The 26152-nt window shown below is 44.2% G+C and overlaps 1 protein-coding gene across 1 annotated transcript in view; it reads right to left on the reverse strand.

The window, feature by feature from the left end:
• The window catches only part of epha8 (eph receptor A8), a 130897-nt gene that overhangs the window by 90316 nt on the left and 14429 nt on the right, over positions 1-26152 (reverse strand). Inside the window, exon 2 of the mRNA XM_056273777.1 lies at positions 6378-6442. Within this exon, the coding sequence (XP_056129752.1) occupies positions 6378-6442 (65 nt within the window). The remainder of the gene's footprint in view (positions 1-6377; positions 6443-26152) is intronic.

Genomic DNA, 26152 nt, shown 5'->3' on the forward strand with positions numbered 1-26152 from the left:
ATGGTTTCCATGGTCCACATTAATCACACACACACACGCACACACATACATACATGTGCACACACACGAACTGTCCTGTCAGCAGTATTGATTGTGGAATGGCCAGTGGATGAACCTGTCATGGCCAACACGGATCAGAATGGAAGATAATGAAGTCTTCTTGCCCTATCTGACAGGTCCTGCTGTCTCAGAGAGAGAGAGAGAGAGAGAGAGAGAGAGAGAGAGAGAAAGAAATTCTTCAGGGACAGCCTACGGGGGCCCTAACTGTTGCCTGAATAAATTGGATGGAAAGAAGCCCCTTGAGTGGGAGATGTGATCTGTCATGATGTCATCTAAACGAGACACACATAGAGAGAGCTCAGGATGCAAATAAAGATACACACCCGTACGCCCACATGCGCGCGCGCGCGCGCACACACACAGACAAATTGAAAGTAACTGCAAGCTGACACTTCAGCAGTTTTCATGGACACAGTTTAACCTGGCTGAAAATAGAATAAAAAGGATTTCATCTTTACTGATATATCTCCCTGTCCCTCATCACCCTCCCCTTCATCTCTGTATTTTTAATTGACCTCTGTACAAAACCGCATTGTGAAGATGGCTCTCTATCTCTCAATACAGTTTAATTGGTGTGGATATTACCAAAATATCTACATGCAGGATGAATTTAAAAACACCCCTCAAAACAATAACAAACAGAAATAGCAATTAAATATAAAAAAAACTGTCTCCCTTCCTGTCTTAGTCCAGGTTTGTGAACAATTTTCCATTCAAGCAACAGTTTCTCAACCGTACAATGTGTGTTGAATGCGCCGTTCTCCATATTGAGGACCTGTTCCCCGAGCAGGGGCGTTGGAAGGTGGCGTAAAAGTAAAATAGTGATAACAGCTTTATTAATCATACATCAAGATTTTGATTACTAAAAATTTTATAACCAGGGAGTTTATGACACACACACACACACACCCTCCCATTACACAAGGTGGTTTAATCCTGCCAGCTCCTAAAAGTCACGTGACAGAGTAGCGTCGCATTGTATCTCCTCCAGAAACAAAACAAAGTGGGTTTCAAAAAAAAAAGAAGGAAAAAAAAAGAAAGGAACTCTCCAAGCAGACCTCCCTAGTATGAGTAACTGGTGTGATAGGTGGCTACTGAAAGTGAATCCAGAAAAATGCACATTTACACATTGAGAAAACAAGCACCAACTGTGTTAACTACAAAGTTGGAGATCTAATGGTTCAGCAAGTGGAAGAACAAAAGGACAGCGGGGTCGTGGTCACACAAATATATGATTTCACAGCTGAGCTTATTGTTTGTTTGTGGAATAATAGGCATGAATTAAGAGGGAATTCCTTAAAACTATTCCCGTTAAAGTGTCACTCTGAAAAGAGAAAAAAACTTTACAATTCGTGCTGTAAGAGCATGGAATGAACTTCCAGAGGATGTGGCGCAGGCTCCTTCAGTTAATTCTTTTAAAAATAGATTAGATAGATTTTGGTCAACAAAGGACTTTTTATATGATTATAAAGCTGAGTTGTGATCATTGTGAGTATTGTGTGACAATGATTATTTGCGAGACTAATGTATTTGAGAGACTATTGTATTTATGTGATTTGTGATTATTTGTGAGATTATTGTCATTTTAATAACTATATTGTGGTTCTTTTTTGCATGGTTGTTTGTTTTAATTTGTCGAGTCTGGTGTAGAGGATTTGTATCCTGTGCCAGAATTTTTCTCATTAAATTTCACACAGAGAAGTTAGAGAAAGGGGAGGATGACAGAAATGGTCACAAAGAGAGGTTGGTTTGTCAATTTGTGAGTGGTGCAAGTTTAATTGTTGGCTAATGCCCATACATAGTGAAATAATTAAGCTAATTAGCTAGCTAACTAGCACACAGAACCAGGCGGCACGGTGGCGGAGTGGTTAGCGTGGTCGCCTCACAGGAAGAAGGTTCTGGGTTTGAGCCCTGGGGTAGTCCAACCTTGGGGGTCGTCCTCTCTGTGGAGTTTGCATGTTCTCCTCATGTCTGCGTGGGTTTCTTCCGGGTGCTCAGGTTTCCTCCCACAGTCCAAAGAGGTCAGGTGAATAGGCCATACTAAATTGTCCTAGGTGTGAATGTGTGTGAATGTGTGTGTGTGTGCTGGCCCTGTGATGGCCTGGCGGCTTGTCCAGGGTGTCCCCCCACCTGCCGCCCAATGACTGCTGAGTTACGCTCCCGCGACCCTGAGAGCAGGATAAGCGGTTTGGATAATGGATGGATGGACTAGCACACAGAACCTTATCCTCACAAAAAGAAAAAAAAATCTGAGTATTCACGTTTGTTTTAATCCAGACAGGTGAATTTTAAGCAAGCTATTCATACTAATTTAAATATCCATGACCCTAGGTTCAGAAGATTAACCCCATGCAGCGCCCAATGAACCGGTCCTAACTGGAAAAAAAAGGAAGTGAATCACAGTACATTGTATTGAATCACAGTAAGTTACTACGAGACAAACAAAAAAAAAAAGAATGTTGGGGGAAAAAAAGGCTAAATTCGCTTTAGCACACACACAAACACAAACACACACACATATGTATATATGGCAGGCAGGGTGGAGTGGGTGGAGACGAGTGTCGGGGTGATTTGCAACAGAAGGGTACCAGTAAGAGTTAAAGGGCAGGTTTACAAGATGGTTGTGAGACCAGCTATGTTGTATGGTTTGGAGACAGTGGCACTGACGAAAAGACAGGAGGCGGAGCTGGAGGTGGCAGAGTTGAAGATGCTAAGATTTTCATTGGGAGTGACAAAAAAGGACAGGATATATATATATATATATATATATATATATATATATATATGTGTGTGTGTCATCATTAGCTGTTTCTCTGGGGTCAGGTCGCGGTGGCAGCAAGCTACGTAGGGCACTCCAGACATCCATCTCCCCAGCAACCCCCTCCAGCTCCTCCTGGGGGATCCCAAGGCGTTCCCAGGTTAGGTTGGACATGTAGTCCCTCCAGCGAGTTCTGGGTCTACTCCCAGTTGAATGTGCCTGGAAAATCTCCAAAGGAAGGCGCCCATGAGGCATCCTAATCAGATGCCCGAACCACCTCAACTGGCTCCTTTCAACATGAAGGAGCAGCATCTCTACTCTGAGCTCCCTCCAGATGTCCAAGCTCCTCACCCTATCTCTAAGGCCGAGTCCTGACACCCTACAGAGGAAACTCATTTCAACCACTTGTATCTGCTGTCTCACCCTTTCGATCACTACCCAAAGTGAGGGTTGGAACAGAGATTGACAGGTAAATTGAGAGCTTTGCCTTCTGGCTCACCTCCTTCACCACAACGGTCCAGTACAACATCCACATTACTGCTGATGCTGCACCAATCCACCTGTCAATCTCCCGCTCCATCCTACCCTCACTCATGAACAAGACCCCGAGATACTTAAACTCCTTCACTTGAGGCAACAACTCATCCCCACCTGGAAGGAACAATCCACCATTTTCTGGTAGAGAACCATGGCCTCAGACTTGGAGGTGCTGACTCTCATCCTAGCCATTTCACACTCAGCTGCAAACCACCAGTATGCGCTGGAGGTAACATTCTGATGAAGCCAATAAAACCACATCATCTGCAAAGAGCAGAGATGCAATTCCGAGGTTCCCAAAACGGACACACTCCTCACCTTGGCTGCGCCTTGAGATCCTGTCCATGAATATCACAGACAGAATCGGGGACAAGGGACAACCTTGGTGGAGTCCAACACCCACTGAACATGTGTTTGAATTTGTGCCAAGAATGCGGACACAGCTCTCACTTTGGTTATAGAAGGACCAGATGACTTGTAGCAACTGCCTCAGTACCCCATACTCCTGCAGTACCCCCCACAGAGTGCCCTGGGGTACATGGTTGTGAGCCTTCTCCAAGTCCACAAAACACATGTAGACTGGCTGGTCAAACTCACATGCCTCCCTCAGTACTTCTGCAAGTGTAAAGAGTTGGTCCATTGCTGCATGGCCAGGACGGAATCCGCATTGTTCCTCCTGGATCCGAGGTTCGATAATCGGTCGGAGCCTCCTTTCCAGCCCCCTAGAGTAGACTTTCCCAGGGAGGCTTAGCAATATGATGCCCCGATAATTATTGGAGCACACCCTCCTGTCCTCCAGTATACTGGTTCAGTCGGTATATATATATATATATATAGTATGTATATATATATATATATATATAAGTGTGAGACACACGAAACAGGCCTGTACTGCTATGCATTAAAATCTTTTTTCCTGTATCCATGTTGCACAGTATTATGCATATTTCCATAGATCACCACAAGTAAATTTACTACGAGAGAGCTACTACAAATAAAGAGCACGTTTTGAATGGATGGCTCATTAGGTTCTGGAGGTGTGGTTACATTGATTGTTCAGGGTAAGGGTGACCTGAGGCACAATGTAATGCATTTTCATGCGGCCAAAAATCCCTGGTGGCATCCTCACCTTTGGTATTGTCTAAAGATAACCTCTCTATGGCTCCTGTCTCACTCCTTTGCCATCCCTGATCAATCACAGTGACATCACTGACCCCTGAGCAATACCTCAAAACAAAAATAACTTTATGAGACTTACAAGGGAGGGTACAGTCTGGGGACATCTGATTGGTGGTTTGAAGGTCAAAATACAGTGCTGTGATATAATGTTGTGAAACCATGCTTGAGTTAAGACTTCATAGTTGTGGGGTGTTTCAGCTCATATATAATGTTCTGCATGATACAATGGTCAGGTAATAGACAATGTCTTCCTGTGTTGCAGTCATTTCCTTGACCTAAGAATACTGCTGAGCTCACCCTGCTTGGAGTATAGAGCTGCTGAAAAAACAATGTTGCTGGCTTGGCACACTTATAACAATGCAAACTGTTAGGATGGCAAAACAAAATGGACCCAGACTCAATGTGTGTGTGTGTGTGTGTGTGTGTGTGTGTGTGTGTGTGTGTGTGTGTGTGTGTGTGTGTGTGTGTGTGTGTGTGTGTGTGTGTGTGTGTGTGTGTGTGTGTGTATTTAAAAGAGAGAGAGAGAGAAAGAGACAGAGTGAAAGACTGTCATAACATCAATTTATCAAAGATCCCATGAGGTCTCAACATTGTCACTGCCTCTCTTTCTCCTTTTCTCTCTTTCACACTTCACATACACCCCCCACACACACACCAGAGAGAGAGAGAGAGAGAGAGAGACTGTAAGAGATTGTTTATAGAAATATAAATAAAACACCTTTCACACATTCATTCTCACCAGTCACATCATAAATAGTGACTTGGTTCCCTTCCTTGTCCCAACGTCTCTAAATAAGACTTATTTGTTGTTCCTCAAATCCTTTCTTTCCCTTCAATATGGGAATGCGGATAATCTTATATAACATGAAGCTTTTGTCATACATCTGAGCCTCAAATTTCATTTCAAGCAGTTATTATGTACACAGTGAAAAGAGGAGAAGCCTGTCATCAGGGCATCAGTTAATACTTCTAGCTTATTAAACTAATCAAATGAAACCCTACAGGCTCATCTAACAATATGGAATTTAACCTAAATGTATATGTGGGCCTGTCAATAGAGAAATTACTTGCCTCCCCTTGCTGTTTTCAGAAATAAGAATGAGTTACTTTAATTAAAACTTGAACACAACTTGAAGTCAGTTTTGGAGAACTCGGGCTTCCTTTTAAGATGGTGGGTCATTACTAAATCACATTTAGCTTCACCCTCTTTCTTTTGCTGTCTGGACTGGCGGTGGAGAGAATGTTTTCTGGTGCTGGCTAACACGTATGTCAGGAACACTGGGAACACAGTGACAACTCACTGCTAAGATCACTGTGGGTGTCTCTAATTCATCACCCCACACATCATCATATGGCATTACAGTATGCTAATCCGGCGACACTGTGCCCTCTCTTTCACCTCGCTCTTCCTCTTTCATCTCTCTTCTCTCTTCTCCCAGAGCCCTCTTACTGCTCCTCCCCTGAGTCTGAGCTCCCAGTTCGGTTTGTGCCATGCCAACATGCGCGAGATTGACAGCGAGAGGGAGCTGATGTGAGACTCATGCATGCCTGTTGTCGCACTGCTGTGGACAGCATCCTGTTTGCCCATAGTGTCACTGCCTCAGCCGTGTCCTACTTAATAAGCCCGCACCACCACTTGACTGCAACATGGCTAGCATGCCTTATAACAGGCACGAGCCGCTTTTCAAGGAAGTCACATCGACTATGATGGAATCTATGTGGGTAGGTATCAGCAGAGTTCACAGTGAGGAATTGGTTTGATCAATTCTTTTGACAAGCTTCCATTCTTGGTTATATGAAGTTCATTTATGATCTCATAATCTTAATGGTCTCAAACTCTTACCCCGTGAGACGGATATGTTAGCCAGCCCCAGTCTCCTGTGATCGTTGTTGTGTCCAGCAAGTTCACTGCAAAGAAAGAAAAACAGGAGATGAATGTCAATGATTGTTATGCCCAGATTGCGAACTATACGTTGGCTTTTGTGGGAGCTCCCGTTTGTGTTATAGGGTACGCCTCAGAGAGGACTTACAATGAGTATTTGTAACAAACATCCATGAGGCAAGCATATATATATATATATATATATATATATATATATATATATATATATATATATATACTTGCTCTGTGTCAGCAGATATGTTCCTCAGCAACAAATATCAAAACATGATATTTGTTGTTTTGTCTACAATAAAACACAGAAAAAAAACAGAGTAAAATAATTTCACAGCAAACAAGAAACAGTTGGGTCAAGGCCACACAGTAATAAGGAAATTATTCTTTTATGTCAGTTTGCTATTGCGCCACCACATTTGGGTGGTGATCGTAGGAATAATACAGCGGGATCATCATTGTCCTTGTCGGCGGTCACTCGGATCGAGTATGACCATCCTCCACTGGGTCCTTCTGGGTCTTCAGGTGGGCATAGAGGCCGATCCTGGAGCTGCATAATGGGTGGACGCCTGCGTGTGACAGCTTTTTATGTGGAGAGGCTGATGCGCCTGCAGCCACCACACGGTCCTTGGCAGGGAGTGGCCAGAGTCCAATGGCATGGAGAACCAAGACGATTGAGGACCACCCTCTGTTGCAGCCTTCATCCGCCTTCAACTGCCGTTGTGACCTGGAGACATCTTCCGCCAGTTCTGCCGTTGAGGTCTTTGTTGGATCGCGCTTCGTCTGGAACCTCCCCTTTGACCTATCCACCTTGGATGACCCTATCAGGAGCCAAAGTCTGGACGGCATAGCTCTTGGGATCACTGGTACATGCAAGCTTCTCCACCACGCAAGGTGGCGAACCAGGAGAAGGATCTTCATAGTGAATGAATGATGAATGCCCCCTATTAAACTCACAATAATTGTTTGTCATAGAAAACAATGAAGAAATGCACGTTGCGGAAATGTTGCAAAAACCATTTGGTCATTAGAGATTCATTTAGAGATTTTCCTTATCACATTTTCAGGGGAGCTCCTGTCTTTCAAGGAGGAGTCGAGTTCCCCATGGCTCCCCCGTAGTTGGAGCCCTAGTTGTGCCATCTCTTCTTTCTGAGTCTTCAGTCCCTTCAGTCCCCCCATGCTGTCCTCCATCACTGTCCCTCTGACTGTCCTCTTTTGTGCAGTGACACCTGACAGTGTCTCATAGACACACACCTGTGTGACAGGTGTGACAGATGAGGCGGGACAGTCATGCTGGCAACTCTGAGCTGGTTGTCACAGCATGTAATGTCACCTTGACCCACTTCACCCTCAGACCCCTGGGAGCCAGGACGTCTGTTTTATACTTGAAATAGAGGGAGGCTTGGGAATGGGGACACAGTAAAATGTCCAATAAACACAACAACCACACACAAAAAACAAAACAAAACAAAACAAAACAAAAAAATAAACAGATGGCTTATTGAGGTTATTATTGAGTGTTTGTGTTTCCAGTGAGATCTTGTTATTTGGGAAACATTAGCCCGTCTCCAGTAAAATAAAAAAACGATAATAAAATAATCCTTGAATGCCGAGATTAAAAGAATGAACTCATGCACCACACCGCCACAGAATCATGCATATTACTGTTGAAATAAGTGGAAGATTTTTCACAAACACAAAATATTTTCACAATCTTTATCTAGTCATTGTCAAAATTATTTAGCTTTGGAACAAGTCTCTAATAAAAGCCTGTCTCTAATGAAATAAAAATCCATCACATACATTGTCTACAAACGAAGTTTTCTGATGAACTTGAATACAGCTAAGCATATAACGTGATGATGATGATGATGATGATCGAGAGCATGGATACTAAAAGAGGAAATGAGAGACGAGGAGAGGATGAAGGAGTTGGTGAGGCAGTAATTCTTCCCTCTGGCAGTAGTCTCGTGTGGTGTAGCAGGTGTGGGTGCATGTGGGTGTGTTTGTGTGTACATGTGCGCGCGCGCGCGTGTGTGCAGCTGGTTCATGAGCATGTTTGCAAAACCCCCTCATCTCCAACCCTTCCAGGGAAGAGGGTGTCTGCCCTGGGGTTTGTTGTCAAGACAGGTGATGCTCCAACTATTAGAAATAAGTTTATCAAAAACATTACACACCTCTCCTTATACCTGCCTCACTCTCCCCTCTCCATCTCGCTCACACTTCCTTTCTCTCTTCTTTGTCTTTCACGTCCTTTCCCTGGCTCCCGTTTGCATTCGGCACCGCTCATTTTCACCCCCTTGCAGACCCCAAAACGTATCATTTCTAAACACCCCCCCCCCATCCCATCCCATCCCATCCCATCCCCATCCCATCCCCCTCCCCCTTCGTGTATTGTAATTAGCTGGTGTGTCGCTGCTCCTAATTTGGGTGTGCGGGCGCTGAGGAGGGCAGTGGGTCAGAACACATAGACAGATGGCACTGCCACCGTCCTCTCAACCCCCACCCCTCCGCTTCCTCCCTCCCTCCCTCCCTCTGCTAACTCTTTTTCTCTTCTTCTCTCTCGCTTCGGGGTGCTGGTGTCTTGCCGTCTCATATTGATGATACGCTGGCCCCGGCACTCCGGCCAAGGTCACAAATGGATGCAGCAATTATGCACTTTTGAGTGCTCATCGGCGACCAAAATGACATAATGAAAGTAGGTGGGCCGCTGTGAGTGGGTTTAATAATTCTTCAATTCTTCGGGGGAATTTCCGCTCCACTATACTATTATTAAAGGACAAAAATAAGATCAATATATGCCTGGAATTGAAACATGTGAGACGGCACGTTATCTCCACACCAAAGCCTGTGAAGATTCATGAGCCGTTCCCGGTGGTATTAATTCAATTTCCACTCAAATGAGAAATCCTTCTGTCATTGAAGGCGATGGGAGTCGTTTATCTAATTTGCTCTAGCTGTCTAAATTATGACTTGTGTACAAGCAGTACGGTTTAGTGGCGTGCCTGGTGCCCGGCTTTAATGTGAAAGAAATTGTGTGAATAATACCGAGAATAGACAGTAATTAGGGATCTGTTTTTCCTGTTCCGTCCTGCTCCTCTCATTCTACAAGATTTAAAAAAAAAAGAAAAGAAAGACAATCTAGTCTCTATTGTACTGGAAGTGGCAAACGCAACTGTGCAGGTTGCATTAGCCACAGTAACGGCACCTCAAAACTCTGACGGTAGGGGCATCCGGGTGGCGTAGTGGTCTATTCCGTTGCCCTACCAACACGGAGATCGCCAGTTCGAATTCCCATGTTACCTCCGGCTTGGTTGGGCGTCCCTCTGGGGGTGGGAAGCGGGATGTGGGTATGTGTCCTGGTCGCTGCACTAGCGCCTCCTCTGGCTGGTTGGGGTGTCTGTAAACCATAGTATTTCCTAGACTGCCCCCGGATTTCGCTACATTTAGTCCATGGGCCAGAGCCCAAAATTTCCTATTTCGGTACACTCAAGGTGGCAAAACTTACTTATAATTTTTGAAAGGATCCATGTCTGTAGATGATATTTTGGTATGATAACCATTCCTGAGTGGCAGCTGTATCACAGTTATCAGCTCATGAAGTTAACCACCCCCTAAAGTAAATTGCATTTTAGACGCTGGTGCATATCCTGGTTTAGCCTCATGGTCAGGACATTTTTCAATGTTCTATAATATTGTCTTTGGTATCATTTTAAAGGGGACCTTCTTAGCTTTCATTCAAGCCCTGTTGTGGATATTTCTCACAAATATAGAGGTCACTTGAGCTCTTCAACCCGTCAATAACACACATCTTTCTGCAATGTTCGCCTAAACTATATATTTTCTTTTAGCCCTGTGGCATCTAGGAATATCAGGGACACAAAACACAAAAACTGGAATACTCACAGTACTGTAAAGATTCAGGAAATGTATAATATACCCATACTATTTCATTGTGTGAGGTGATTGTGAACCTTAAATTAGAAGGGCATTATTACTAAGAAACTAACTAGACCAAAGCCAGTTAGTCCATGGGTCAGACCAGATATCGATATCACCCAAGGTGACACAACTTCACTGGTGCCATTTTATTTGGTACACTAACAGAAGTAAAATAATACATGATAACCTTTCCAAATGAGCAGCTATTTCATTTTTCTTTCAGGAAACCTGTTTCTGTGCCTCTCACGATTGTGTATTTGCCCAGATTTTTACAAATATAGCATTTCAACACCCCTGGTACTGATTAGCCTAGCTTAAACTCTGGGACAGTTCTTAGTTGGCCAACAACCAAGGATAACCAGTACTGTGTACTTCCATTCATTGTGCTAAGCTAGGCTAACGTGCAGCCAGATAGCTTTCTACTAAACACATATAGAGGAAACTGGTATCTATCTTCTTGTCTCACTCTGGAGAAGATTGTAAGCTAATTTCCCATAATGTTAGCATGTTCTTTTAATGTATATGTTAATATGATTAGTTAAAGTGGCTACGAGGAACTTTCATCTTGTGTTGATTTTAGCGGCCTCATGTGGACAAAATACAGCTGTTGCATAGCAACTAGGTAATGTATCTATTTGTGGCTATGTAAGATAAATAATGGTAATATGACGCTGGTGAAGCAAAGTAAACTTTGTTTTAGTAGTGGTCATACACCTAAGTTACATGTATTTGTTTGTATGTGGCAGGTGAAAACTGACTGAATATGGCCACTGGTGAACAAGCAAGTTTTTACCAAATACCAAAGCGCCCACGGGTGGAGTGCATTATCCACTGTTCTGATGATACAGATAAGCTGGTTTCACTAAAGTGTCGACTCATGGAGAACTCTGCTCAGGGCAGCTCAGATACGAAATCATGCACCAGTTTTGAAACTGGCAAAAGACATTCCTGAGGGACAGATTCCAGCAATCTACTACCACAGAAAGTGTCACAGTATCTTCACTATGAAGCAAATTCTTGATGGCCTCCTTGCAAAAGAAAAGAAAAGTTGTGTCTCTGCTGAAGAGAAACAATCTAAGAGAGTAGCTCGACATGCTCCAAGTACATCTAGGACTTATGATGCAGAGTGCATATTTTGTCAGAAAAACAGCAAATATTCCAAGAGACAGAATACGAGAGAAGTACTGGTGCAGTGTCGAGAACTGCGAGCTGATGCAAAGATCAGGAGTGCAGCCACAAAGAAAAGGGACAGCAGAATCCTTGCCATTGTAAGTAGAGACCTTGTAGCAGCTGAAGGGCACTACCACAGGCCATGCTATAAACTTTACACCAAAGAAGAGGTTTCCAAAGGAGAGGTTGCCAGCAATGAAGATGATGATGCTGCAGCCCAGTATGAAGCTGCTGTGAATAAGGCATACAATGAGCTGTTCCTCTTCATCAGGATGGAGCTTTTTGGCAATCCTCAAGTGATGACAATGACTGATCTCTCTTCTAGACTGGTAGCTTCAATGAACTCCCAAGGCATTGCCCAAGTCAAGGAATCAACCAAGAAGCACATAAGGCGAAACCTGGAGAGTGCGTTTGCTGGAGCCTTGCAGATATTCCCTGATGAGAAAGGAAAATTCCTCCTCTATCCCGATAACTTGTCCATGAGGGAACTTGCCAAAGAAAATCAGTCTCTCAAAAGGGAGCTGCAGACCCTGAAAAGTGTCAGTGTACAAGATGTTATAGCCAAAGCAGCCATCAAATTGAGAGCAGACATTAAAAGTCAAGATGTTCCTCAAACCTGGCCGCCTGAAGTCAAACCAGAAGCAGAATGTCCTACCATTCCAGAGTCGCTCATTATCTTCCTGTACTCTCTACTCACAGGCTCAAATGATCCTGATCATGCATCCCAGAGAGTGCAGTGCCTTCTGCAGTCATTTGGCCATGACATAGTATATGCAGTGACATGTGGAAATACCAAGCCTTCCAAGCACATTGTTCTGCCATTCAGTGTCAAATCGTTGACAGGAAATGTAGAGTTGATAAACATCCTCAACCGACTTGGTCACAGTGTGTCCTATTCACAAATGGAAGAGATCAACACTGCCCTGTGTCTCCAGAAACTCTCATCATCAGGGAGTGGCATTGCCCTTCCAGCTAACATCCATCCTGGCATATTCACAACTTTAGCCTGGGACAATATCGACCGTCTTGAAGAAACTGTCAGTGGTGAGGGAACATCTCACAGAGTCAATGGGATTGCTGTGCAAGCAAAGCCAGTCAACCCACTTCCTGTCCAACCCATGCCCACTGTTCCCAAAACAAAGAAGAGAAGCATTGATGGACCCCCACCAATGTTACCAACTTACAATGCTGGACAACGGGTAGGGCCATCACAAAGCAAAAAGTCAGATGCCGATACTGCAGCCAATACTAAGCTTGCCAGAGAGAAAAACCTTCTTTGGGTCCTAGCACGCATGTCACAACAAGAAGAACAGTCAGTCAGCAGCTGGACAGGCTTCAACATCCTGACTCGAGGAGAGATGACGGTCATCCCCGACAATATAGGCTATCTGCCTACCATCAATGCTCCAGCGATACAAATGTCTACTGTCAACGAGGTGCTTAACCAGTCACTGAGCATCATGCAGTGCTTAGGCCTGAGGAAGATTGTCTGTGTCTTGACCAAGCCCTGTATGCGAAGGCTGTCGAGATCACATGGAAACACCATGACAAGTTCCATGATATCATCGTTAGGCTTGGGGTATTCCACACCATCTGCACACTGCTGGCAATAATAGGAAATCGTTTCCAAGATGCTGGACTCAAAGACCTCTGCATTGAGTCTGGCATGATTGCAGAAGGCTCAATTGCTGGTGTTATGGATGGCCGCAAGTACAACAGGGCAGTGCGACTACACAAGCTCCTGTATGAGGCTCTCATGCGACTGACCTTGAATGGTTTCCTGTCCTGGTTGGAAGAAACTCACAGGAATGACATGGTTCACCTGAATGAGACACTGAAGACCATTGACAGCCTTGGGAAAGAAGTCTCACAACATGCTTTGAAGGAGGTCCTCGAGAACAGCTCTTGTACACGCATCATGGATCTATTTGAAGTCTACCGTGAGTTCCTTAGAGGTGGAAACGGCAGCCTCTCGAACTTCTGGATGTCCTATTTGGACATGGTTGAAATCTTGTTGGGGCTCATCCGAGCATCCAGAGAGGGAGACTGGATGCTACACTTGGCTAGCATTCGAGCAATGATCCCATGGTGCTTTGCTTATGACAGGATGAATTATGCACGCTACCTCCCCTACTACTACGCCCAGATGTCTGAGCTGCCCATCACACACCCAGATGTGTACACAGAATTCATGGAAGGAGGCTTCTCAGTCCAACTGGGCTCCACCAATCCCTTTGGCCGAATCCCTGTTGACCAAGCTATAGAAGAAACGGTGAACAAAGACACCCAAACAGCTGGAGGGACAAAGGGATTCAGCTTGAAGCCAGGAGCTGTGACCAAATATTATCTCACAGCTGAGTATAGAAGCATGTACCTCAGACAGCTGAGAGACCTGACAGGTCAAGGCAGGTGCAAATGGTCTCATCCAGATCTACAGAGTCCAAGGATCAAGAGAGATGAAGCAGATGTCCAGTCTCTCATGGAACTTATGGAGAATAACTGGCTCAATCCTATGTCCCCTGATGAGATTGATTTGGTTAGCCTCTCCACTGGCAACATGGCTCCACCTGATGTGACCATAGATCTCTTGAGAGCTCTTGAGAAAGGAGAAGAGGCCTACCAAGCATTCCAGCAAACAAGGTTAGATGCAGACCCACCACCTGTGAAATTCCACGACAAGATGACCAAGCAAAGTCTGAAAACATTCTCCAATGTCAGCACAAAACAAGCTCATGGAAAGAAAGCACAGGATGTGGTTCTGAAGGCAGATAGAAACCCTTTCAGTCACATGATCCTGGTGGCTGAAAGCAGGAAGGTGAATCTGAAGGATGTCCTTGCCTACCCATTGGGCCCACTACCATGGGCACTGGCAAATGCTGATGGGTCCTTACGAAAAACAAACAAGGCTGCACTTGCCAGAGAGCTTGAAAAGAATGTATCTCCTGCAGAAGACATCCCAATCCCATCTACTTCCATCATTGATGGGATGAGCCTGGTCCAAAAAATGAATGGCAACAACAAAACCTTTGCACAGGTGGCAGAGTCGGCCTTGACCCAGGTCCTCCATGAGGGAGCACAGAGTGGGAGGATTGATGTTGTTTTTGATGTCTATCACCAGACTTCGATCAAAGATGCTGGAGACATCACTCTCCAGTACAAGAATCTTGCAGGGGGACACCACGTCCAGCAGTGGAGAAAATTTCTGTGCAGTTCCTCCAACAAGACCAGTCTCATCAAGTTTCTGGTGGAAGAGTGGAAACTCCCACGATACAGAGCTATGCTGCATGGCAAGGTGTTGTACATGACCTGTGAGGAAACCTGCTACAAGTTGACAGAAGATGGGTGTGAGGAAGCAGCAGAACTGCACTCCACACATGAAGAAGCTGACACCCGTCTACTCCTGCATGCATTGCATGCAGCAAATGCGGGCTCAAAGTCAGTTATCATCACAGCTGAGGACACTGATGTCATGGTGCTTTGTCTTGGCTTCCAGAAGGACATCACCTGTCCCATCTACCAGAAGTGTGGGACTCAGAACCACACACGGTTTGTCGACATCACCAAACTGGCAAGTTCACTTGGAGACAGCATCTGTGACAGCCTAATTGGCTTACATGCCTTCACAGGCTGCGACACTGTCAGTGCATTCGCTGGTCGAGGGAAGCTGAATGCCCTGAAGATAGTGAGAAAGCACACTTCCTGCCAAGAGACTTTTAGTCAACTGGGACAGACATGGAATGTGAGTGATGAGCTGTTCCAGAAAATTGAGCAGTTCACCTGTCGGATGTATGTTGCTAATAGCAGCACTGCTGAGGTGAACAAACTGCGTTACCAGCTCTTCTGCACCAAAAGGGGAGAGGTTGAGTCCAGCCAGCTGCCACCATGTAGAGACTGTCTCTTTATGCATGTTCAACGAGCCAACTATCAGGCAGCAATATGGAAGTGCTGTCTGCAGGCTAACCCTGTGGTGCCAAGCCCTACTGAGTATGGATGGACAGACGATGAAGGCAAGCTGGCCATTTACTGGATGCGCTCCCCACCTGCACCAGATGTGGTCTTGGAAATGCTAACATGCAAGTGTGTGCATTCATGCAAAATGCCAAGCTGCATGTGCCTGTCAAATGGACTTCCATGCACAGACATGTGCAGGTTACAGACCTGCAGTAACCAAAAACAGCAGGATGGTCCAGAACTGGACTTTGAACTTGGGGAGTCAGATGATGAGAGAAACGAGCAGTTTGATGAATGACAGTGTGATGATTCTTATGGTATTACTGCGGTAGTAGTCTATTGATGCACAGGATGTTGATTCTGGACTTGGTTACCCAGAGCTTGATAACAATAATGTAACCATATTCACATATACCCATTACCCTACCCATTACCATTACATATACCCACTAATGATATGGGATTACATGTATCATTGACTAAGTATATGTAAATGTCAATGTTGTTTAAAATATTAAAATAGTTCATTACCTCACTATGGTATTCCTTTTTATCATGTATTTTGATTGTGTATTTAAACAAATGTATAGAGACCAGTTTGTGACCTAACTGGCTTTGGTCTAGTTCTCATTTAAGGCTCACAATCACCTCACACAATGAAATAGTATGGGTATATTATACATTTTCTGAATCTTTACAGTCCTGTGAGTATTCCAGTTTTTGTGTTTTGTGTCCCTGATATTCCTAGATGCCACAGGGCTAAAATAAAGTATATAGTTTAGGCGAACATTGCAGAAAGATGTGTGTTATTGACGGGTTGAAGAGCTCAAGTGACCTCTATATTTGTGAGAAATATCCACAACAGGGCTTGAATGAAAGCTAAGAAGGTCCCTTTAAAATGATACCAAAGACAATATTATAGAACATTGAAAAATGTCCTGACCATGAGGCTACACCAGGATATGCACCAGCGTCTAAAATGCAATTTACTTTAGGGGGTGGTTAACTTCATGAGCTGATAACTGTGATACAGCTGCCACTCAGGAATGGTTATCATACCAAAATATCATCTACAGACATGGATCCTTTCAAAAATTATAAGTAAGTTTTGCCACCTTGAGTGTGCCGAAATATCGTCTGGCCCATGGACTAATTGGAGTCAGAAGTGGGATGGCGAGACCGTGAGGCCATCGGAAGCGCGTGCGCCCAGAGGCGTGAGGGAGCTGGTATGCTGAAGCGCGGGGGCGCGCTTCCCGAAGGAGGAGGGGGTAGTGTAACATGCACAGATAAATAGATTCGCTAGCTCTTGGCTCACGGGTCGGACCCTTTAGTCAACTGGTTAACGTGGTGCGGGTAGACCCGGGTTCGCGTCCTGGCTGCGGCGGTTCCTGGCTGCCCCCCAAATTCACTACATTGGTGTACCTTGTTTGTTTTTTTGCATGGCTTGGGGGCCTGTACGTTCACTGACTGTAGTGAGGGAATGTAACGTGCAACGCATCTCAGAATGCTTCATTTATTTATTCATTATTATATTCTTTTTAACTTATATGATTTTTTTCCCTTATCCTGGTCCTCGTTTGGGCCACATGAGGGGGACAGTGTGCATCTCTTGCCCGCGTACTGATCTGTCTATTGTCTCTGACATAATGATGATTGCAACTTGTCTGTGAGTTTGCGTATGGTCTGGGTAGACTGTAAAAACTGAATTGCCCTCTGGGATAAATAAAGTTGTCTGAATCTGAATCTTTCGGGGCGGGGGAACTGGGGGGAATAGCATGATCCTCCCACGTGCTACGTCCCCCTGGCGAAACTCCTCACTGTCAGGTGGAAAGAAGCGGCTGGTGACTCCACATGTATCGGCGGAGGCATGTGGTAGTCTGCAGCCCTCCCTGGATCGGCAGAGGGAGTGGAGCAGCGACCGGGACGGCTCAGAAGAGTGGGGTAATTGGCTGGATACAATTGGGGATAAAAAGGGGGGGAAATCCAAAAAAAAAAGGAAAAAAAACTGATGGTAGTGTTTGTTATGCCATCGCCATAACATTAAAAATAATCTTCAGCAGAGAGAGGGATAAAGTTTTCACAATAGTGTTTCTCCTAAAGGATTCTGAGCTTGAAATTGAGTTTGTTCATTTTTCACAGCTTTTTGTTTTTCCATTCATAACAGAAACACAAACCCTCCACACTCAACCCCTCCATCCACACACACACACACACACGGACGTGCACGTGCACACGCACGCCCGTGTGCACGCTAACTAACCCCTGCATGCTCTCCCTCTGCTGTACATGCCTTCATATCTCAGCGAGTGCCAAATGAAAAAGCTGTCTGCCAACCAAGGGGCTGTTTTTCGCTCGCTCAGAGACACGGCACATATTTCCCAGGGCAGTGGTCAACTTTCCTCCGCCATTACTTTCCCTCACCCCCGCGACACAATCTGGGCAGTGGGTCAGTGTGGTGTTGTATGAGGGCACCCATCGCCTCAAGCATTGCTGTATCAAATCAGAGAAAAGCCATAAGTTTGAAAAAAGCAAATACGCTTGTGCATCACAAATGCACGCACATACACAAACACACTCTCTCTCTCTCTCTCTCACACACACACACACACACACACACACACACACACCCTGTCTCCTTCCTACCGGCCTACAGAAGGCTGAAAGGGTGTGTGTCTCGAGTAAATATTGAAGCAGTATGGCCTGTCTTGGAGCCATTAGTTTTTGCCTGCAGCACTTTATAACCTTCACAACAACACTGTTGCATTTAAAACACAGAGAAATCATAGAGGAGGGAAATGACTCAATGAAAAAAACGCATTCCAAAACTCATTCTGCAGAAAAATAGCTTACGCGTTTCAAAGGGAAAACCAGCCGTTTTTACAGAACACACACACACTCCCACGCACACACATGCATGCTGACACACGCACGCTGACGCTACAGACAGTGCTGTGGCAGCTGTGTAATTATCTCATCAACACCTCTCCTCTTTAATATGCATCTCTTCTCTGTTCCCTTTTCTCTCTCTTTGAGGCTCCTCGCCAGACCAGAGGAAAAAAATTAATAAAAGCTTCCTCCAGCAAAACACCAAACTAACTCTCTCTCTCTCTCTCTCTCTCTCTCTCTCTCTCTCTCTCTCTCTCTCTCTCTCTCTCTCTCTCTCTCTCTCTCCCCCCCTTCTCACACACCTACACAGAACCTTCCTCTGCCCTCTTATATGCATATGCTGTTTTGCATTTGTTGCACAGTCTAACACCAATTCCCCACTCTCCAATTACAAGTCCACATAAATTACTATCTCTCACAAAAAGACAGCAACTTGCAGCCTTTATTCTTTAGAGGCAGAAACAAACCAAGACAAAATGACTTGGAATAATTATATATTCTACCAGCAGCGGTCCTCCCCCAAATGAGGACTCAATTTTCGCAGAGATTGCCAGTAGTTATTTCAGTGACTGCCAGTGGGAGTGCGGTGGTTTAGGATAATGGGAGGAATTGAAAATCACACCTCTGAAATGAAAGAATAGTTGAAGTAAAAGATAGCCATTTAACCATTTGGTACACAACTCGAGAACTGGGTTTACTTGACTAAACGGAGAAAAGACGGGCATGAACTAGAGGGTATCATGTTTGTTTTTTTTTAAGTTATGCTGAATATTTAAGGTAACTTCTGCTTTTTGCCATTGCAAATGTGATGCCTGTGTTTTCCCTTTTGCAGTCTTTTGAATTTGATTATTGTGAGAAACCAGGTGTCAAATACTTAAAAGAAAAATACATTTATCAAGGGGGAAAAAACTAACAATGGAATGCCACAAATAAATGAATAAATACATATATGGATGGGGGGGCAAACAAATACTGAAAGGTACTTTTTTTTAACGCCATGTGAAATTATCTTGTTTTCAGGTTCCACGGATGAATCACTGCTGAATACGACACGATCAGGTAAGAGGAGGTGATGTTAAATTGCTTTATCATCCAAAGCAATCAACAAATGGATTTTGCAGGGTATGTCTAATCTAGCTCTATCTAGTTTGTAGATATACATGTGGCTTTTAAAATGATAGTTGGCCCGTAAAAAGATCGCTTCCTTGGAAAAACTTCCAATCTCCGCTGCCCTTTCGTCTGTCTCGCCAGATTTTCACACTGACTTTCATTAAATCCAAAGTTATATTATTCTTGTCTCTACACTTGCATGTTTTTTTTTTCTTTGATGGCAACCTCAAAAAAGGGAAGCAAGGGAACTTAAACGAACCATTCGGAAATTAGGATGGTACATTTTGAAAAAAAGTTTTTTTATTCGCATAAATTGGGGATTTTCCACCTTTTTCTGCCCAACTGTACTTGGCCAATTACCCCACTCTTCTGAGCCATCCCGATCTCTGCTCCATCCCCTCTGCTGATCTGGGGAGGGCTGCAGACTACCATATGCCTCCTCCAATACATGTGGAGTCACCAGCCGTCTCTTTTCACCTGACAGTGAGGAGTTTCGCCAGGGGGACATAGCGCATGGGGGGATCATGGTACTATCCCCAGTTCCTCCTCCCCGTTGCACAGGCCGACCAGAGGAGACACTAGTGCAGTGACCGGGACACATACCCACATCGGGCTTCCCACCTGCAAACATGGCCAATTGTCTTCAGGGACGCCCGACCAAGCAGGAGGTAACACGGGGATTTGAACCGGTGATCCCCATGTTGGTAGGCAACTGAATAGACCGCTACACTACCCGGATGCCCAGATGTTGGCTAATTTGTCTTTATAAATGAATAAAAATAACGAATTTGTCTGGTGGTGTAGCCATGGTCTGGAGAATTAGAATGGTTAGCAAACGTCTAGCATTCAAGAGGGGACATTTATCCATGTTGAAGCTTTGGGGTGAGTCATTGCTGAAAAAGTAATGTACCACTAATTATTCATTACCCACATCCAAAATAATTGCATTACTTTACTTTTTTTGTGCCATACAGAGGTAAATAGCTGCATGAGTCATTTTGCTCCTTTTCCCACAATTTTGTTCTATTACCTCCCAAAAGTGATGATTGCGTCCTTTCTCTGGAGAAGTCATTTTCTCTACCTGGGCTCTTCTCCCTGAATTATCAGTTTAAACAGCACTTAATGTCCTTGTTCTTGCTGTCGCTGTGATTACTTTGATATACCTGTGTGTAGAGGAAGCAAACTTTTCTTCCAATTTACAAAACTAGCTCACAGAGATCAGGCTAGCTCAGGATGTGCCTGCAATAAATGAAATATGGAGATGACTAAATAAGAAGAAAGAAGAAAGAAAGCCACTTTATTTTGTCTTTGTATTCTTACAATGAATTTCTTCCCTTCATTTAACCCATCCTATTGTATAGGAGCAGTGGGCAGCTGCAGCACCCTGGGGCCAACTCCAGTTCTTCTTTCCATTGTCTTGGTCAGGGACACAGACAGGAGTATTAACCCTAACATGCATGTCTTTTTGATGGTGGGAGGAAACCCACACAGACACAGGGAGAATATGCAAACTCCACACAGAAAAGGCCTGGGACTCGAACCCAGTACCTTCTTGCTGTGAGGCAACAGTGCTAACCACTGGGCCACCGTGCCCAGAGTACAAGAGTACAACTTCAGTTATTGAGAGTGGGTCGTTAAGAAAGGAACTTTCTCTTTTCATTTGCTAGGTGCAATAATATTACTGAAATTTAAATAGCAAATTGTTACTGAACTCTTAACTGGAAAAAATAAAAAAATGTCTTCCCATTTCTGGTTTTAAGCTTTTACTTTACAATACATGATGCAAAACAGTCCATTTAAATTAACTGTGGTGTGAATTACATGTAGTTGAATAGATTTAACTCCCTTCGAAGGCAGTGTTAGCAGGCACCACAATTGCAACTTCACAGTTTCTATAAAAAGGACAGCATGTTTGACTAAACACACAGCTAGCTAGTGTGGCTGGTGGTGCTCTAGCTGTACCAGTCTGAGATTCCTGGTCCACATGTGTCACAAACTTCCCCTCTGTCTGTCATATAAGTGCAGCTGTGAATAAGGGTGTTGCTATTACGTTTTGCAAATGAATGAAAAATCCCCTCGAGTAGTCAGATCTTCATGCTGAAATACTAATGATGACGAGATGCTGAAAATTGCTTACTCAGACATCAGCAATAGCGTTAAACAATAAGAAATAAGTAGCACATGCAATAGTTTTTGCCAGATTTTATATAAAGATCTTGTCCAGCACCTTACCAGTGGGCCTATACCTTTCTCTGCCATCCTTTTTTTTTTTAACCTCAAAACTTATCCCAAGTTTCCTCCCTCCTCCTCTTTTCATCTTTCTCCCATCTCTCCCTGAAATATTTCTCCCCGGAGGCCCTACTTTTCTGCTGCCACCCCTCTAATCCCACCCACCCCATCCCAACTCCATTCCATCCCTCCCTCGCAAATGTGGTGTAAGCATTTTGTCCTTGGTGCAGAGACTCAGAAGGGAGGAGGAAAAGAGGAAGAAAAGAGGAAGAAAGAGCGAAAAATAGAGGGAGAGTATGCCGGGAGACCCATTATCACAGTCTGATGTAGGCGCCTCCCCAAACCCCTCTGGTTTTTTTTCTCGCTGCAAGTTTTCATGCTCTCTCTCCTCTCAGCTTTTCGTCATCTGTCATGAGTGAAGAATAGATATCCTTGGGGTTTTGAATGGTATAGACTATGAGATGCAGAAAATTACAACAGGCTGGCCAAAAATACGCAAACATAACACATGAGAAATTAAGGTAGTTTAAAGATTTTTTTTAAATGTTGCTGTTTTTTTTTGTTTTGTTTTTTTGTTTTTAGGAAAGTGTGCAGTGTACTCATTTTCACCTTTTTTACTCTGCTCAAACAGCTGCAAATCTAAGAGAAAGACAAATTAGACAAAGCTTGTGAGGGATTGTAGGCTAGTCAGGTGAAAAAAACCCATGCAGGGTATGACATCATGTGCACATAAACAATTTGTCATTTGTGTCATAGATGTTCTGTCAATATCTCAATTTATTAATATTTGGCGGCACGGTGGTGCAGTGGTTAGCGCTGTTGCCTCACAGCAAGAAGGTCCTGGGTTCAAACCCCGGGGTTGTCCAACCTTGAGGGTCATCCCAGGTCGTCCTCTGTGTGGAGCTTGCATGTTCTCCCCATGTCTGCGGTGGGATTTCTCCGGATGCTCCGGTTTCCCCCACCATCAAAAAGACATGCATGTTATGGTTTATACTCCTGTCTGTGCCCCTGACCGAGGCATGGCAAGACAAACTGGAGTTGGTCTTCGGGTGCCGCATGGCGGCTGCCCACTGCTCCTACAGCTAGGATGGGTTAAATGCAGAGCATAATTTCCCCACGGGGATCAATAAAGTATCTCAAAATCAAAAATATGTGATTTAAAAAAAAAACAAGCTAAAAGAAAATCCAAATTTGTGTCTAACAAGATACACACCTTCAAAGAGAAACGAAACCCTTGACCATTCTGCAGATAATAACATTAATAATGGCTCTGTTGGATGAGGCAAAGAACCAGCATTGACAGTACTATTGACCGTTGTTAGTGCTGGCTCTACCTGTCTGTCTGTCAATGCTGATATGTGTGCGGACACACCTAAATCAAACTGTCTCATTATCAATTTTATTAGCTGCTGCTGTGTTTATCCTGCTATGCTAACATCACAACATTACCAAGACTACTGGCATGATTTGATCCTTCAGATGATTTTTAACCTGTAGTGTCAGCAAACTCACTAAAATAGTCTGGAGTTTAGTTATTCTTTAAAAGACTGTAATTTAAGTTAACCCTTTCTGACATCGCAGAAGGTGGTCAGACAGAGCATGCATTGCTAGGCCGAGCAAGTGAGCCTGTTGGAGCTGTCAGTGGATAACCCGATTGATGATGGTGCTCCCGTCTCGGCTGATATTCTCCAGCAAAATCCCTCATATCTTATTTTAGCAGGCTCCAAGGCATGTGTGAGACCTCACTTTCTATACCTGTGGAAAGCAATATGTTTCCTGCTTGACAGAGAGTGGAGGATGCTTACAGCCAGTGAGGATCATTTCCATCCCGAGGGAGAGCACTGCATACCTGAGTATACTGCTGCCCCAAGCCCGCCTGGTCTCCCCAGGGAGTACATCCAGGGAAGTATGGAGGCAACAGAGGAGAGGTACGCAGAACTATTTATAGGGCAGGTAAAGAAGAGAGGTGAATATGATGTGAGGCGAGAAAAGAGAAGAGAAAAGGTAAAAAAAAAAATGAGGGAAAAAATGAAAAGTAATGGAAAAAGTTGAGGAGAGGGAGCAGGAAGGAGTGAATACAGAGAAAATGATTTTATTTTCTGTAGCCTACAGCATCCATGCAGCGATCTTAGTTGGCTCATAATAAACACCTGCCGTGCAGAGCCTATAGCGTCTGACTGTCAGGTTGGTAAACCCATGCAAAAGCAAACAAAGTATACCACCACCAACTGATTTAGGATTGAGAAAGTTCGGGTAAAGGTTAGCTCCTCTCTGGAGAGGCGAGAGAAAAAGAGAGGGAGCTCAGTGTAGCCAACGTGACAATGATATTTCATCAATACAGACTCAACTTCTTGCCCAGAGATCCTTCGACTTCTGTACCAGCTTGGATCTCACTTTGCCTTCTCTTTAATAAATAGAATTACTTTTATTCTTTATTTATTTTCTCTTTTCTTTGGCTCCCCCAACCCCAAGGCTCTACACTGACAGCTCGTCTCAGATCATGTGCAGTCTGTATATCTCTATTTCAAACTGACAAACTTTAATTCTTTTCATCATTTCAGGGAGCTGACATTAAACATTAAGAGCCTTTGTTATCATTGGCTCTGCTTTTATTATGAGAGTTGATAATTACTGCCAAACACTTACACGGGCGTCAGGGTGATATGATGAATTCTGTGTATGTTTGAGTGGGTGGGTGGGTGTCTGTCTGCTTTTTCCTGTCAGCACTAAAACAGACTTAAGATGGATGTCCACCTCACGTAATTAAGTCCGCCACATACCATTTTGTGGGTTCCCCACTGAATGCAATCCTACAGCTCATGCTGAATACATATGTACATATGTGCAGGCATTATTGTCTTTGCTGACATAAATTTATCCCAATTTGGGTACATGTTTGTGTATCAGTGCACACGAGAGTGTGCGTGTGTTCATGCATCCGTGCAGCACAAGATCCTGATGCTGTGAATATGACAGAGTGCCCTCATGCAGCCACCAGCTGTCCACGTGGTGACACTGTGACATGGCAGCATGATTCTCACCGCTATTAGGAGCGACTGATATAAAACAGCCTGAGGAAAAAACAATGACAGGCAGCCGAGAGCCGAAGAGATCACCGATGCGTTACTCACTATCTAAGGATAAATTCTTATACCCTGTGCAGTGACATGTTGTTGGATTAATGTTCTTTTTTTACCCTTCAAGACAGACCTGTTATGGCGTAGAAAGTTGAGGCGTCTTGCTAATAGTAAAGCTGCTCTTTTGTCAACACAGACAAAGGCGAATGTCGTTCTGTAGATAACACTGACTCATTTTTATGCCTGAAAGAGAGCTGGATTGTTTGTTGGTCCAGTTTGAATAAGTAGATGCACTGCAATTTATAGCCCAACATTCAAGATGGGTGCAAAATAGAGGGATGAGACAGGATAGTAAAAGGATGATGAGAAAAGACCATAAAAGGATAGGCCTGGGCATCCGGGTAGCGTAGCGGTCTATTCCATTGCCTACCAACACAGGGATCTCCGGTTCGAATCCCCATGTTACCTCCAGCTGGTCGGGCGTCCCTACAGACACAATGGATGTGTCTGCGGGTGGGAAGCTAGATGTGGGTTTGTGTCCTGATCACTGCACTAGCGCCGCCTCTGGTCAGTCGGGGTGCCTGTCCGGGGGATCTGGGGGGGAATAGTGTGATCCTTCCACGTGCTACATCCCCCTGGCGAAATTCCTCACTGTCAGGTGAAAAGAAACGGCTGGCAATTCCACATGTATCGGAGGAGGCATGTGGTAGTCTGCAGCCCTTCCCGGATCAGCAGAGGGGGTGGAGCACAGACCGGGACGGCTCGGAAGAGGGGGGCTGGGTACAATTGGGGGGGGGAATGAAAAAAAAAGAAGGGTAGGCCTATTTAGACTCTCTGCTCAGGGTCCGTTCATGGGCTTGTTTCAGGTGGCAAAAGGACCATTACGTCAAACAAAACTAAAATACCTATATTTCTATAATGATTGAGATGGTCATTCATGGCAGCCCCTTTGAGGTTTTTCATTATTATTAACAGTTTATTTTTTTGTTTGTCAGCCATTTTTCATCTATAATTGAATTGCTGGCACAAAATTAATCAAGAAGCAGTGTGTCCTGTTCATGTTTAGGTTACTGAGGCGATGAGAGGAAAGAAAGGGGAAAAAACCATGCATTGCCACAGCATAGATTTTTTTGATCAAATTACTTGTGATGGTCTGTACTGACAGTACTAAAGGATAATACTGTAAGCTGAAAGTCACACTATAGTTGCGACTTAAAACGTTTCAAGGGTAAAGAGGTAAAAGTTTGTACTACTTGCTCAGATGTAGAGCATTGATGGTGTTAATATATGTGTGTTTCTCAGGCTTATATGGAAAATACTGTACTACATTGTGATATGAGCATAACCAAATCGCATATG

This window comes from Lampris incognitus, chromosome 2 (assembly GCF_029633865.1).
Source record: "Lampris incognitus isolate fLamInc1 chromosome 2, fLamInc1.hap2, whole genome shotgun sequence".
Classification (NCBI taxonomy): domain Eukaryota; kingdom Metazoa; phylum Chordata; class Actinopteri; order Lampriformes; family Lampridae; genus Lampris; species Lampris incognitus.